Source organism: Schistocerca serialis, chromosome 7 (genome assembly GCF_023864345.2).
Source record: "Schistocerca serialis cubense isolate TAMUIC-IGC-003099 chromosome 7, iqSchSeri2.2, whole genome shotgun sequence".
NCBI lineage: Eukaryota > Metazoa > Arthropoda > Insecta > Orthoptera > Acrididae > Schistocerca > Schistocerca serialis.
In genome coordinates, this window is record NC_064644.1 from 294,371,137 (window position 1) to 294,384,278 (window position 13,142).

The following is a 13,142-nucleotide window of genomic DNA, read 5'->3' on the forward strand; positions in this document are numbered from 1 at the left end:
TTGAGTACATGAGAGTTTTATTCGTTTAAAAGATAAAATTTCATTCTCCACCAACTCCGTACATTGAACAGCTACAACAACGTAGATGTAAATTTCACTGATGAAGATTTAATTGTTTTGCTAGTTATAACATTCTCATATATAGAGATAAAGATATAAAAATCACATATTCAATTTCTAAATGTTAATTATTTTGTTGAGAGTTGAAAGTAATTGAACTTGCTTGTTTTGTTTCACCTGAACCCTGAAAGAAGTGATAAATTAAATGTATAATGATAAAGGTAGAGGTTGTGTTGTCATTTTAGAAAAAATCCCAAACTCTCATTTATATCAATTTGCGCATTCTTGTTACGTCACAGCAGAATTTCTAATTAATTTGAGACGATCTGCACCTAACATCAGTGGTATTACAGGTCCAAAATTAATAGCTGTATATAATGTCTTTTTACCACCCTGGGCTTGAGAAGATATTCAGATAAGTCATCCACTTGCGCGCAGTCACAAAATAGCTTTATCCACAAGCACGTTACACAAAATGAATACACATTATACAGTCATCTCTCTGCCGCCTACGTTCTATATTACTGCGTCACGTGCCTGCAACACTGCAGGGGGCATTCAACCTCGCGGTGGGCAGTGGTCATAATATTTTGGCTCGTCAGTATAACTAAAAGAAATTTAGAATAACGAGACAAAATTCGTCGTAATGCTAGATCAAGTATGCACTGAAGACCAGAAAAACGTCAAAACACGACTTCTTGACGTTGAGTTATTCACTACAGCACCGCAGCATTTTGTTTAAGACAACTGTTACGTGCACATGACAGAAATTAAGAAAAAGAAGCAGTCGCAAACAGTTAAAAAATCGCTCACACCTGATAACTAGACTGGAGACAGAGCGAGTGAGAAGGAGAATGGCCTCCGGGACACCCTCTTGTCACATCAGATTACAACAGCTGAACATCCCACATGCTTGAGATATGACACTAGTACTGAGATGTGACAGCAGAGACCTCCGTAAAACACAGAATGCACACTGTATTAAGAGCTCTCATAATTTTTTATTGCATGTCTGTTTGATTTGCGAGGACATTTCCAGAAACTGTTCGTTATGAACATACGATTAAACATGCCAGCAACGTTCTCCTGTACAGTAACCATTTTTATATCAGCTGTAATACATACAAAACTCCTCATTCTCTGACGACTTAAATTATCTGATCAAAAGCAGTCCCTTTCAAGAGAAGTCGAACGGATTTTCTCAGGTGTTTCGGTACATATTCACAATATTTAGGTGAAGTTAATCAAAAACAAATTCTGCTCATCGCATCGTTAATGCGGCAGAAAGCGACGGTTTGTGTGCTGTTATAAACAAAGTGATTTTAAAGCGGAATTTTATGTGGTCATTCAATATTCGGTTCATCGACATGAAACATTAAAATTGTGCTACGGTAATCTATTTACAGCATCAGTTTACCTTCCATTAGCAAAGTTGGTGCACTCAGCGACTGTGATATTATTTGTAAATTTTAGAACGCAGCAATCAGTCGTCCTTTTTTGTAGTTTTTATTTGACAAATCCAGATTTCGGCTAGTGCCTAGCCATTATCAATGCACAATTTTCTAGTCTCGATACGTGTCAGTTCCCTGTTGTTCAGGCGTCAGTCACAGTTCTTTGAATAGTATTCAAAAAAGGATGACTGATTTCTGCGTTCTATAATTTATTAATAACTATTTATCTCATTTTCCCAATTCGATCCTCCTCACACAATACAACACCCTACATGTGTTCCTCATTTATAGCCTTCGTATTTCGTAGTATACCATTTTACAATGCACCACGTTATTGTTAATAGATTATTTCTTCTAGTTACGCAGATGTTACGGTTGCCAGTATGCTATGTGGAGTGTTGATGTATCAGTCAGTACCCTCCGCCATGCAAAGGATGTGTTCCCTGTTGAACGATCACGAAATTGTTATGGAACAATTACAGAAATAGAAACACTGTATATCTCAAAGACAACAGTTTTTAGTGGCGCTACAGAACCCTTAACTGTGCATTGCTTTGTTTCCTCTTGGCGTCGCACATTATCCTTCTCATGTAGAAGAAAAGATATTATTGCCGTGATCTCGTTTTTCACGGAGACTTGACTTAAGGAAATAACATTCAACTAATGTTGAACGTCACCATCCAAATGCATGTAGAACACCATGAATAGCAGACTTTTTTTATTTTTGGCAGAACAGCGAATTAGAAAGCAAATAACTGGATACATGAACTTTATTAATTTCAGCGTACCGGTATACATTTACGCTCTATCTTTACATTTGCTTGGGTTAGTTTTAATAACATCCAGCTTAATTATCAGCTTACAATTTAAATCTGTATTTAAATCATCTAACTCTTTCTCCAATCAATCATTTAACAAGCACAAGCATGCACAATCTTGAATTCTAATATATATCTAATTTTTCTCCTTTAACAATTAGCTCTTCTCGTTCTTCCAATTCTTCTATCAGAGTGTATTCACGAATTTTAATTTTGCTCTTATTTCCTGTGCCCCGTATACTGAACTACAAGCCGAGTGGGAAAAGAGCTGTTGGAAGACCTCGAAAAAGATGGAATGATTTTGTTTGTGAGTTCGCAACAAGCAACAGCCTAATCCTTAAGAGGATGATGATGATGAAGATGATTTCCTGTATTACACTATTGTTAAAACATTCCACGTATTCCTGGAAATATGTTGACAGCTATTGCTCCCCAAATTCTTGTGAGATTTTCGTATAAAACTGTAAGTTTACAACTTCCGCAAATGAACGCCCATTGAATGTAGTTATCGTTCAGTTTTTAACTCTGCAAGGGACTCATCTGTTGCACAACATCCATCCTCTCAGCTTTAGATACATGTAACCATCCTTCTTAAGCTGATTTAAATGGGAGTGGATGTTAATAAAAAAATGGTGTATCCTATAGTATAGTAAACATCCACTGATTCATTGATTCCTGCGAGCTCTCCAACGTATGACAACTTTCCACTACAGTAAACGCCTATTGTCGCTACACGGCATTCATGTCCATATCTTTCCATACACCGTTTTTAAAGTAATGTGTGAACTTCGCCTGCATATCTGCAGAGCTTCTTATTTTTTCAATAACTTTTTAGATCCATCCTTCATGGCAAGTGTTTTCGCCAGATATTCCAGTTTTCGTTCTTTTAGCTTGTCCTCTTACAGTTTCGGTTAGGGGTGGAATTTATGTAATAGAGTATGGATTAAGTCTGTTCGATACATTTCTCCTTTTCCTAAGAGTTGTGAATTAACTTTGTTGATGGGAATCAACCCTGACTCGCCTATGTCTATTTTTGATGCTATTGCGGAAAACAATGTCCTAGATTGAGAAAAATGTGTTTTCTCCAGCTTTAACGTAACAGTTACGTAAAACACGTATACTGTCGTCTTTTTTAGAGTCTGTATTAGCAATCTCCACTTAGTTTACAGGTAGAGAATTGAAACTACAGCCAAACGGAACATAGTGCATAACCTTTTCTCGGTCTTAATTTCTTTGCAGGTGTACTTCTACACCAGTCAACTTTCGTGTGTCCTTAATACCCCCACCCCCACTCCCCCCTCTTCCACCCATCGCCTGTCCCCAGTACACAGACTGACAAACTGCAAAACGAAATCTCGAAATCTTTAATAGGGAATGGTTTAAGTCCGCTCAGGGCATTGGTTCCTTTAGGAAATATTCTTCTCAGCACGGAATTTCGATGCACTGTAGATGACTTTAGTAAGGTACTTTACAAGAATTGAGGAAATAAATATGTTTCCCCCAGCTAAAATACAACACTTACGTATAATACCAGGTGTCAGCCGTGGCTAACAAGAAGAGACAGCACTGTAATTCCAACGAAAAAATATTAACTTGCTAATCATATTTTACTATCGCCGTAAGTTGCTCTACAGGTCCTGTGGTGTTCCTGCTCGGCACTCCAACAATTTGGCGCAAGAAGCGGTTCTCCTTAACCCAGGAAGTCATGTCCTAGAATCTCGGAAACGCATCACACAGATGGCAACACTTCCATGTATTCGCGAAGCCCGTTAGTTTCTAACTTAAAGCTGAGCTTAGCTCTGGTGTCCGCAATGGATCAAATGGCTCTAAGCTCTATGGAACTTAACTTCTGAGGTCATCAGTCGCCTAGAACTTAGAACTAATTAAATCTAACTAACCTAAAGACATCACACACATCCATGCCCGAGGCAGGATTCGAACCTGCGACCGTAGCAGCCGCATGGTTCCGGACTGAAGCGACTTGAACCGCTCGGCCACAACGGCCGGCTGCCCCCAATGACTCTACATCATTATTTCCTACTCCATGTAATCTGTACCTTACGGCGACAACAAAGCATGATTAGCAAGTTAAATTTTTTTTACAATTCTGTCTTCTCATTAGGCTTGGCTTATTCCTTGTACCAGTAACTTAGTGAAACTCCACTGACTCCTATTATCAGCTCGGTTGGCAAGGCTGCTGCCCTGGCAATTCAGCCGAAGGCCTGCAGGCCGCTGTCTGGCAGGCAATGACGTGGCGTGACAGCATGGCCTGACACTGGGTTAGAGCTTCCTCGATCCCACTCAGAACATGACATTGACCCGTGCTGTCCCATCGATATGTACCGCACTGTCAGAAGTCGTGTAGTCACATGCTCTCAGCCCCACTGGACTGGTAGGCCCCTAGCACCAGAAGTGCCCACAGAGTCAGTCAGGAATAGCGCCACAGAACGGCCCTCTCACCTAGCAGTGATGACGATGTTACAGAGAGACAGACGCCATGAGATGTCCTGCTGACGGAAGACCCTCAGTCTACCCATCAGCGATGTGGCAGACAACCAAAGCCAAGTCCAACGAGCGGCAGGTCGCAGTTACTTGGGTGGTCATCTGTGGCTGTGCTAGTGTGAGCTTAAGGAAAATTTTAATGTCTTCCCCTTATCTATTTCTAACACGCGTGAGCCTCGTTCTGTTCTGTCTTCCTACCACAGTTGTGTTGCTTGTTGTTTTTGTTTTTTGGGGGAAGGAGACCAGCCAGTGACGTCATCGGTCTCATCGGATTAGGGAAGGACGGGGAAGGAAGTCGGCAGTGCCCTTTCGAAGAAACCACCCCGGCATTTGCCTGGAGCTATTTGGGGAAATCACAGAAAACCTAAATCAGGATGGCCGGACGCGGGATTGAACCGTCATCCTCCTGAATGCGAGTCCAGTGTGCTAGCCACAGCGCCACCTTGCTCAGTCCACAGTTGTGACAGGACACTCTATGACTGTTTAAGGAAATTGGTGTTCAACCTACAGGCAGGAAGATACCATCTCACACTTGCAGAGTTCAGAAGAGTGCAGTAGTATGGAGAGGGTGACGTAATCACACAATGATTTCAATGTCGGTTCCACTACACTCCCTGCAAAGGAACGTTATCGCTAACAGAAATTAGTGTACTGTTTCACGTATAACCATATGTTACCAAAAAAATGAAAATCTTAAGTTTTCGTTGTTAAGATTTATTTGTACTCTAAGTATGAGTTCATGACATAGCAGTGTTAGCAAAATTACGTACAGGATAGTAAAACATTGATACTGAGTTTTCACAACTGTGAAGCGAAATTCCTAACTATTATAAGGTTCTTTAATGGTAAAACACTTTACAGTGGCTGATCAATAATTATTATTAGTTCAGATATCTCGTGATTCTGCTTCAGTTAAGCCCGACAATCGTGAATATGTTTAACTACAGGTCATGGTTGAATGTCCAAAAAAGTAGGAGAGATGGAGACGATCGCAGTTCTGAGTGTCAGTTGAATATCACTTGCAGGTGTGGTGGGAGTGCGCGTGTGTTTACCTTGTGTCGGCGGCGGAAGTGGTGCCTGTCAGCGCCAGCTGTGAACCTGAGAATCTATTCTAAATCTCTCTCGACTGTTAAACACCAGTCGGATAAATTTCCTACAACTTCGGCGAGTCGAGACTCCTAGTTATTCCCTATCTAAGTTAACTGGCATGGTACACGCTATTTGGCTGGAATAGCATATACGTCGTTGCCCTCAAATCGCTCGCAAGTGTTAGCTGTCATTGCTCAGCGCGATTCTCTGTATAGGAGACTTTGCAGTTTCAGTCCTCACGAGTTAAGACGAGCCTATGAATAAGTGTTCACATAATGTCTCCCGCAGTCATCTCAGCGCAACACGAGTCGCTATGTTCAAATACTCGACGATTTTCTACAGGAGAAGAGCCTATTACTCTGTCTGCAATTTGCCTAAACCAAAGATGGTGGAAATGCGTTTTCTTTCTGGCCAATCAGGGCATTCGTACTTGTTAAAACTCCACCCACTAGAATTTTTGTAGCCTATCACAGGCGCCTCTTCTTTCATAGGCCAGGGTTTAACTTCTGCGAGGTAATACTGAGGAAAACAGCTTTTTCTTTCATACGAGTTTTAAGACAGGTGGCTACAATGAGTCACCAACGTTTTAAGTTGGGATCTCCCGCCATGTTCCTGTAGGAAAGCTTGCCGAAGGATCGTCGTAAGTCTGGAATCGCGCGACCGCTACGGTCGCAGGTTCGAATCCTGCCTCGGGCATGGATGAGTGTGATGTCCTTAGGTTAGTTAGGTTTAAGTAGTTCTAAGTTCTAGGGGACTGATGACCTCAGAAGTTTAGTCCCGTAGTGCTCAGAGCCATTTTTTTGATCGTCGTAAAAGCAGGCAGAAGGGCTGCTTTTGCCTGTGGCCTACCCAGTAGCGGCGGCGTCTCATTGTGTTCGCTAGGTATCCGGTGGTGAGGGACTTTTAGCCGCATGGGACGACGTGGCGTCGTAAAACTCTCCTTGCCCTCAGAATCGCATCTCGTAGCTCGAGTCTGGGAAATTACTTGTGTGAAATTACTACTGTGAGTGTTAGTGGTTTACATTCACGAAATGCTGGCTTATTTATTACACCTGCATATTAAGAAAATTCGTTCAGTTTCACATAAGTATGCCATGTGACATATCGAGTTAACCAGAATTGTTTCAAGGATTCAATGTAAGGAGTGTTATTTGTGTGACACCTTCTGTGTCGTAATTATGCAGCAACGATGATGCTGGTATTTGAGACAGATCTGCGTTGAAAATAATGTCTCCAGATCCATTACACAGGACGTCTCATATCTTTTGGGTCAAACTGAAGCCGGTGATGGTGGGTCCAAAACCGATTATAGTGACGATTCCCGGTGGGGTCGGGGATTTTCTCTGCCTCGTGATGACTGGGTGTTGTGTGATGTCCTTAGGTTAGTTAGGTTTAAGTAGTTCTAAGTTCTAGGGGACTGATGACCGTAGATGTTAAGTCCCATAGTGCTCAGAGCCATTTGAACCATTTGATTATAGTGAGATAGGGAACCAACAGTCGGAAATGTGTATTTATTGTGATCTGGACATACAAAGTGCGCGCTGTATAACAACAATGTATGCTCATAGTAATTGTTCAAAATGACGACCGCCAGTCTCTTTACGTGCATAGCAACAGTGCATGAAGGTCTGCCACACTTAAAGGTCTCTGGTGTCTGTTGTACCAGAAGACACGCAGCTTGGACTCTAGCAACATTGTACACAGTAACACACCTCACCATGGACACATTACAAGTTATCTGATGCAATGGACAAATGAAATCAGGGATAGTGGTGTGTGTTGGCACAGGCTAATGCGCCAGTGAGATGCATGCAGTCGTCACATGACACATGTGCCATCAGCTAAGTTGTGTACAGTACGTCTGTATGGTTTTTATCACCCACTGCATTTTCCAGTGTGCAACAGACACCTGGGATCTTTGCGAGAGTGCATCAGAACTGCATGCGCCATTGCAATACATGCACTGAGACTGGTGATTGTCACTTTGAACAAGAACTATCAGCTATATTGCTGTTATGTGGTGTATGCTGTGTATGTCCATAACACAACAGATATGCATTTCCAACCATTTGTTCCCTTTCTCAGTTTAACAGGTTGTGGACCCACTATCAGCTGTTTCAGTTTCACCCAAAATGGTGGAGACACCCTGTATATCTGTTGCAGGTAATGATATTTCCATTGCACATGTGAAAACTGTCTTAATTCGTCCATGCATAAAAGCAGAGCCTACAGTTCACAGTTTACTCCATATTCATAACTGTCTTTCTGCAGCTCACACAATATGGTGCTCATATTAATTTGAATTAATTACCTGTGTCTTTACAGATGTAAACCAACACACCATCTATGCCACCACATGAACAATCAGTGTTCTCCTCATCAACGCCCTATCGCTCGATTGTTCAATTTAGATGGTCGAAAATAGGCTCTATAAATATTATAGCAAAGATATACACAAATACAATGAAACATTTATGTTCAGACTCATGTATCATTTAATATTTTTACCTTTATTGCTAAACACAACGCATAAAATAAAATTATGAAGGAAAAAGTATTTATATAAGCTCCCTAGAGGTACATCTTTATATAGTGCAGGAAATCGTTCAAAACTTGGGTTTTCAAAAAGTCTATGCCCATTGAGTTTAACACGTATTGACTCATGCCCACAAAGTGCAGGAAAGTACTATAACTGGGAGTCTTCTTAAGACATTTAGAAACAATAGATATGACTTTTAGATGAATAGTGTGACAATCAGTGAACGCTGGTTTCATCATTATGAGCCTGAAACAAAATGTCAGAGTATGGAATGGTACTATTACGATTTATCATTAACAAAGAAAGGAATGATCATGTAATCGCCTGAGAAAATTATGTGAAAAGTTTTCTGGAATGCAGTGGGTTGCATTCTTACCATTTTTCTTGAACCTGGGCAGTTCATAAATGGTTTCCATGGCATCCAGACACCTTTCAAGCTGTGCTGCACACTTCTTAATCAATGTGTTGGTAAGATCATGTTCCAGCAAGAAAACATGTAGTTTCTTTTTGCTTGTCACACTGTGGGTAAATTTGCGACATTTGAGTGGGAAAGTCTCCAACATGCTCCCTATCGCCTCGACTTGGCCTCTCCAATCTTTTGGGTTCACTGGAAGAATGGCAGTGAGGCCAACACTAAAGGTTGCTGGAGGACAGCCCAAAAATGGTGCGTCAGTGTCCATGGGAAACCATAAAGAACTTCTACTGCAAATCAGTTTTCAGACATACAGAGAGACGAAAAAGATTGCAAAAAAATTGAAATTATGTTGCAAAGTTACATAAAAGCCTGTAGATAAAAAATTATGTTCCTACTTTGTCTAAAAAATAAACGTCAACATTTAGTACACTTGGTGATTCATGATTTTCACTAAGACATTTGTGGAAAATGACGTGATAGGTCACATACAGAGGACTATATTTTGTCAAGAAAAATGATTTCCAAACCGTTGTGTGTGTGTTATGTGCGTGAGTGAGAAGTACCATTACTTGAATTTAAGTTTTAAGACAAAGAGAGTTGCTGCAAAGAGTAGAGAAATTGAATTATCTGGGTGTTCTGCTTCTCAAACTACTGTGTGTCTTGCCAGCTTTTATTACCTCTTACACGTGAGATACTGAATCCAACATTTTTCAGAAGATCTCTTCCATTTGTTCAACTTGGTAAGTGATCCAAACTGTTGAACTGTGCTGAAGAATTTATCGATAAATAGTCTTTAACGAGTGTACATCATCGATGAATTACGCATCCATAATTCTCTTACAAGGACTCTCAATCTACTTTCATTCCCCATAACTAGATTTATGTGTGGAATTTGAAGTTTCACCACCACTCAGAGTACTCAATGAAATTTCAAATTTCTAGTCAGTTGTTGTTTACTTCCAAGCATGGTATTTCAACCAACTGAAATGCAGTTGTATATGCAGATTCTTTGAATACAACTCTTGCTTTTCTTTCATTACAACACATACGTACACTATGTGATCAAAATTATCCAGACACCTGGCTGAAAATGGCTTACAAGTTCGTGGCGCCCTCCATCGGTAATGCTGGAATTCAATATGGTGTTGGCCCACCCTTAGCGTTGATGACAGCTTCCACTCTCACAGGCATACGTCCAATCAGGTGCTGGAAGATTTCTTGGGGAATGGCAGGCCATTCTTCACGCAGTGCAGAACTGGGGACAGGTATCGATGTCGGTCGGTGAGGCCTGGCACGAAGTCGGCGTTCCAAAACATCCCAAAGGTGTACGATAGGATTCAGGTCAGGACTCTGCGCAGGCCAGTCCACTACAGGGATGTTATTGTCGTGTAACCACCCCACCACAGGCCGTGCATTATGAACGCGTTGAAAGATGCAGTCGCTATCCCTCAATTGGTCAACAGTGGGAAGCAAGAAGGTGCTTAAAACATCAATGTAGGCCTGTGCTGTGATAGTGCCACGCAAAACAACAATGAGTGCAACGTAACACCACCGGCTCCGAATTTTACTTCATTGCTGGCAGATGACGTTCACCAGGCATTCGCCATATCCACACCCTGACATCGGATCGCCACATTGTGTACTGTGATTCGTCACTCCACACAACGTTTCTCCTCTGCTCAATCGTCCAATGTTTACGCTCCTTACACCAAGCGAGGCGTCGTTTGGCATTTACCGGCGTCATGTGTGGCTTAAGAGTAGCCGCTCGCACATGAAATCCAAGTTTTCTCACCTCCCGCCTAACTGTCATAGTACCTGAAGTGGATCCTGATGCAGCTTTCAATTCCTGTGTGAGGGTCTGCCTATTACACATTACGGCTCTCTTCAACCGTCGGCGGTCTCTGTCAATCAATAGACGAGGTCGGCCTGTACGCTTTTCTGTTGTACGTGTCTCTTCACGTTTCTACTTCACTATCACATTGCGAACAGTGGAACTAGGGATGTTTAGGAGTGTGGAAATCTCGCGTACAAACGTATGACACACGTGACACCCAATCACCTGATCACGTCCGAAGTCCTTGAGTTCCGCGGAGCGCCCCATTCTGCTATCTCACGATGTCTGATGACTACTGAGGTCGCCGATATGGAGTACTGGCATTAGGTGGCAGCACAATGCACCTAATATGAAAAAAGTATGTTTTTGGGGGTGTCCGGATACTTTTGATCACACAGTGTATATGAGGCAGTCATTATGTTTCAGTTTATATTTTAAAAAATGCTCTCATGTTGTACCTTTTTTGAGCAGTGTGGCACCAGCAGACTATCTTTTATATCCAAAGACCAAAAGGCATATGAGAGAGAGAAGTTGTGAACCAATCCAAAAAAATTTAATATTCTCGTTTCCAGCATTCCCTAGCCAGCCCTTCTTTCTTCCCTGAAGAAGAAACACACATGTCCTGAAAGTATTTCTTTCTTTTAAGTGTGTCCTATTGACACTTTAGTTATTTTTCCTCCTGAAGATAGGTATGGTCAGCTATGTTGTCTCTTTGAAATTTTATCTGATTTCTCAACTGAATTTTCCATTTGCTACTACTGTAAGTAATAGTAGGCTGCAGTTTAACTGACAATTTTGTGAAGGCTTACCAATCTGTATACATCTGTAGTTAAATGAGGAATTTATTTCAAAAGCTGCCACATAATGTCTTCAGTATTTTGAGAACTGGCAGCTGCATTTTACTAGTTCTCAGTCTTTTTGAACTAAATTTTATTAAGTGAACAGCATCTTCTTCATAGCCTTGAAGGCATATAGGAGTATATAAGTGTCTGTAAGAGAGTATTGGCTATTTTTATATCATTTGTGAGTAGTATGTGGATAAGATATCGTTTTGTTTCGTAAGTGCCTAAGGCTGTAGCTCAACGAAGTTACTGGGTTCAAAAGGAGATCCACAGGAACAAGCCAAGTATTTGATCATTTGGTGACATTTATGAGCCTTGTCCAATAGCTGACACAATGTAACTTTACACTGACTGTAACCCTCTGGTATATCATTCTTCTGGTCATAATGAAAGCCAGTTTACTTTAAATGTAAACTGAGTAAAAGTACTTTTTTACGATGTGGAGACACCCTAAAGTAATGTTTTGGGCATGTAATGTAGCCTTATTGCAGTGCATATTTACTATTTCTTTCTGTCACTGTTAGTCATATACAGATAATATTTTATTAATTTTCCACGATGGTGTAATGTTCACAAACAGTAGTGCACATTGTCTACATTTCATGTCTATTGAATTATTTTATACTACAAATATTAGTATATTATGGGACTTAAATAAGTAAACACATCATTTTGTATGTCATACACAAAAGTTTTCACTTAATTGTGTCTTATAATCCATTATACTCTAAGAACTGTTAACATCCACTTACACAATACAAGATAAGTAATAAGAAAATAGGGAAAATTGACTGTAACATATACTTCAATCAATTGTAATATTTTTCTAAAGATTTCTTCTTTCTGTTACAGTTTTGGACGTATACCTGTTGGTGGTTGTCTACAGCTTTCATCAGTTTTTGTGCGAAAGACAGAGAAGTGGAACTGTTTAACTGCATTTCAGTGACACTACCTGCCAGTACCTAATGTTGTATGAGACCTGTCTGATTATTTCCATGTTAAATACAAATAAAAAACATAATACAAATGATTTGGAAAGAAGCCTGTGATATAGCAGCTGAACAATACAGAAATTTATTTTTATTCACTTTAATTAATTTCACTGATGATGAACTGTGTAACTTAACCTAATTCTTAAAGGCAATAAATAAAAAAATTATAATGATAGATAACAGTGACACTTAAAAAATTGTTGCAGGAATGTCTGCAGGAATTCTGCAAAGACTTTGGTCATATTGTACAAGGTATGTATCGTAAATGCTCTACTTTAATTAAGGACCCTTTCATCACAATAATTTATGTAAGGTTAGTGAATGCATTGGTCTCACTTGCATCACAAGATCTTTGTTTAAATTCACGTGGTGTACGATATATTTCCCAGACAAGACAATCACAAATTTCTTCTAAAATTTATTCACACAATATGTAAGTTACATTGTAATACTAACTGGGGTGACTAAGGACACGAATTGTAAGGGATGGTCCTTGCTGTTTGATCACTGCTAATCGGACGTCAGATAGCTAACTTTACTCTTATTCAGCCAAGACTACATCACTCTTTCCATCAAGATCTGCTGTTTAGTTTAGGCAGA

The 13,142-nt window shown here is 40.3% G+C and overlaps 1 protein-coding gene across 3 annotated transcripts in view; it reads left to right on the forward strand.

The window, feature by feature from the left end:
• The window catches only part of LOC126412451 (uncharacterized), a 282,369-nt gene extending 269,683 nt beyond the window's left edge, over window positions 1-12,686 (forward strand). For all 3 annotated transcript variants that reach the window (XM_050082057.1, XM_050082058.1, XM_050082059.1), the window contains one exon: window positions 12,403-12,686. In XM_050082057.1, the coding sequence (XP_049938014.1) occupies window positions 12,403-12,482 (80 nt within the window). In that variant the 3' untranslated portion in view covers window positions 12,483-12,686. The remainder of the gene's footprint in view (window positions 1-12,402) is intronic.
• Window positions 12,687-13,142: the final 456 nt, after the last annotated feature.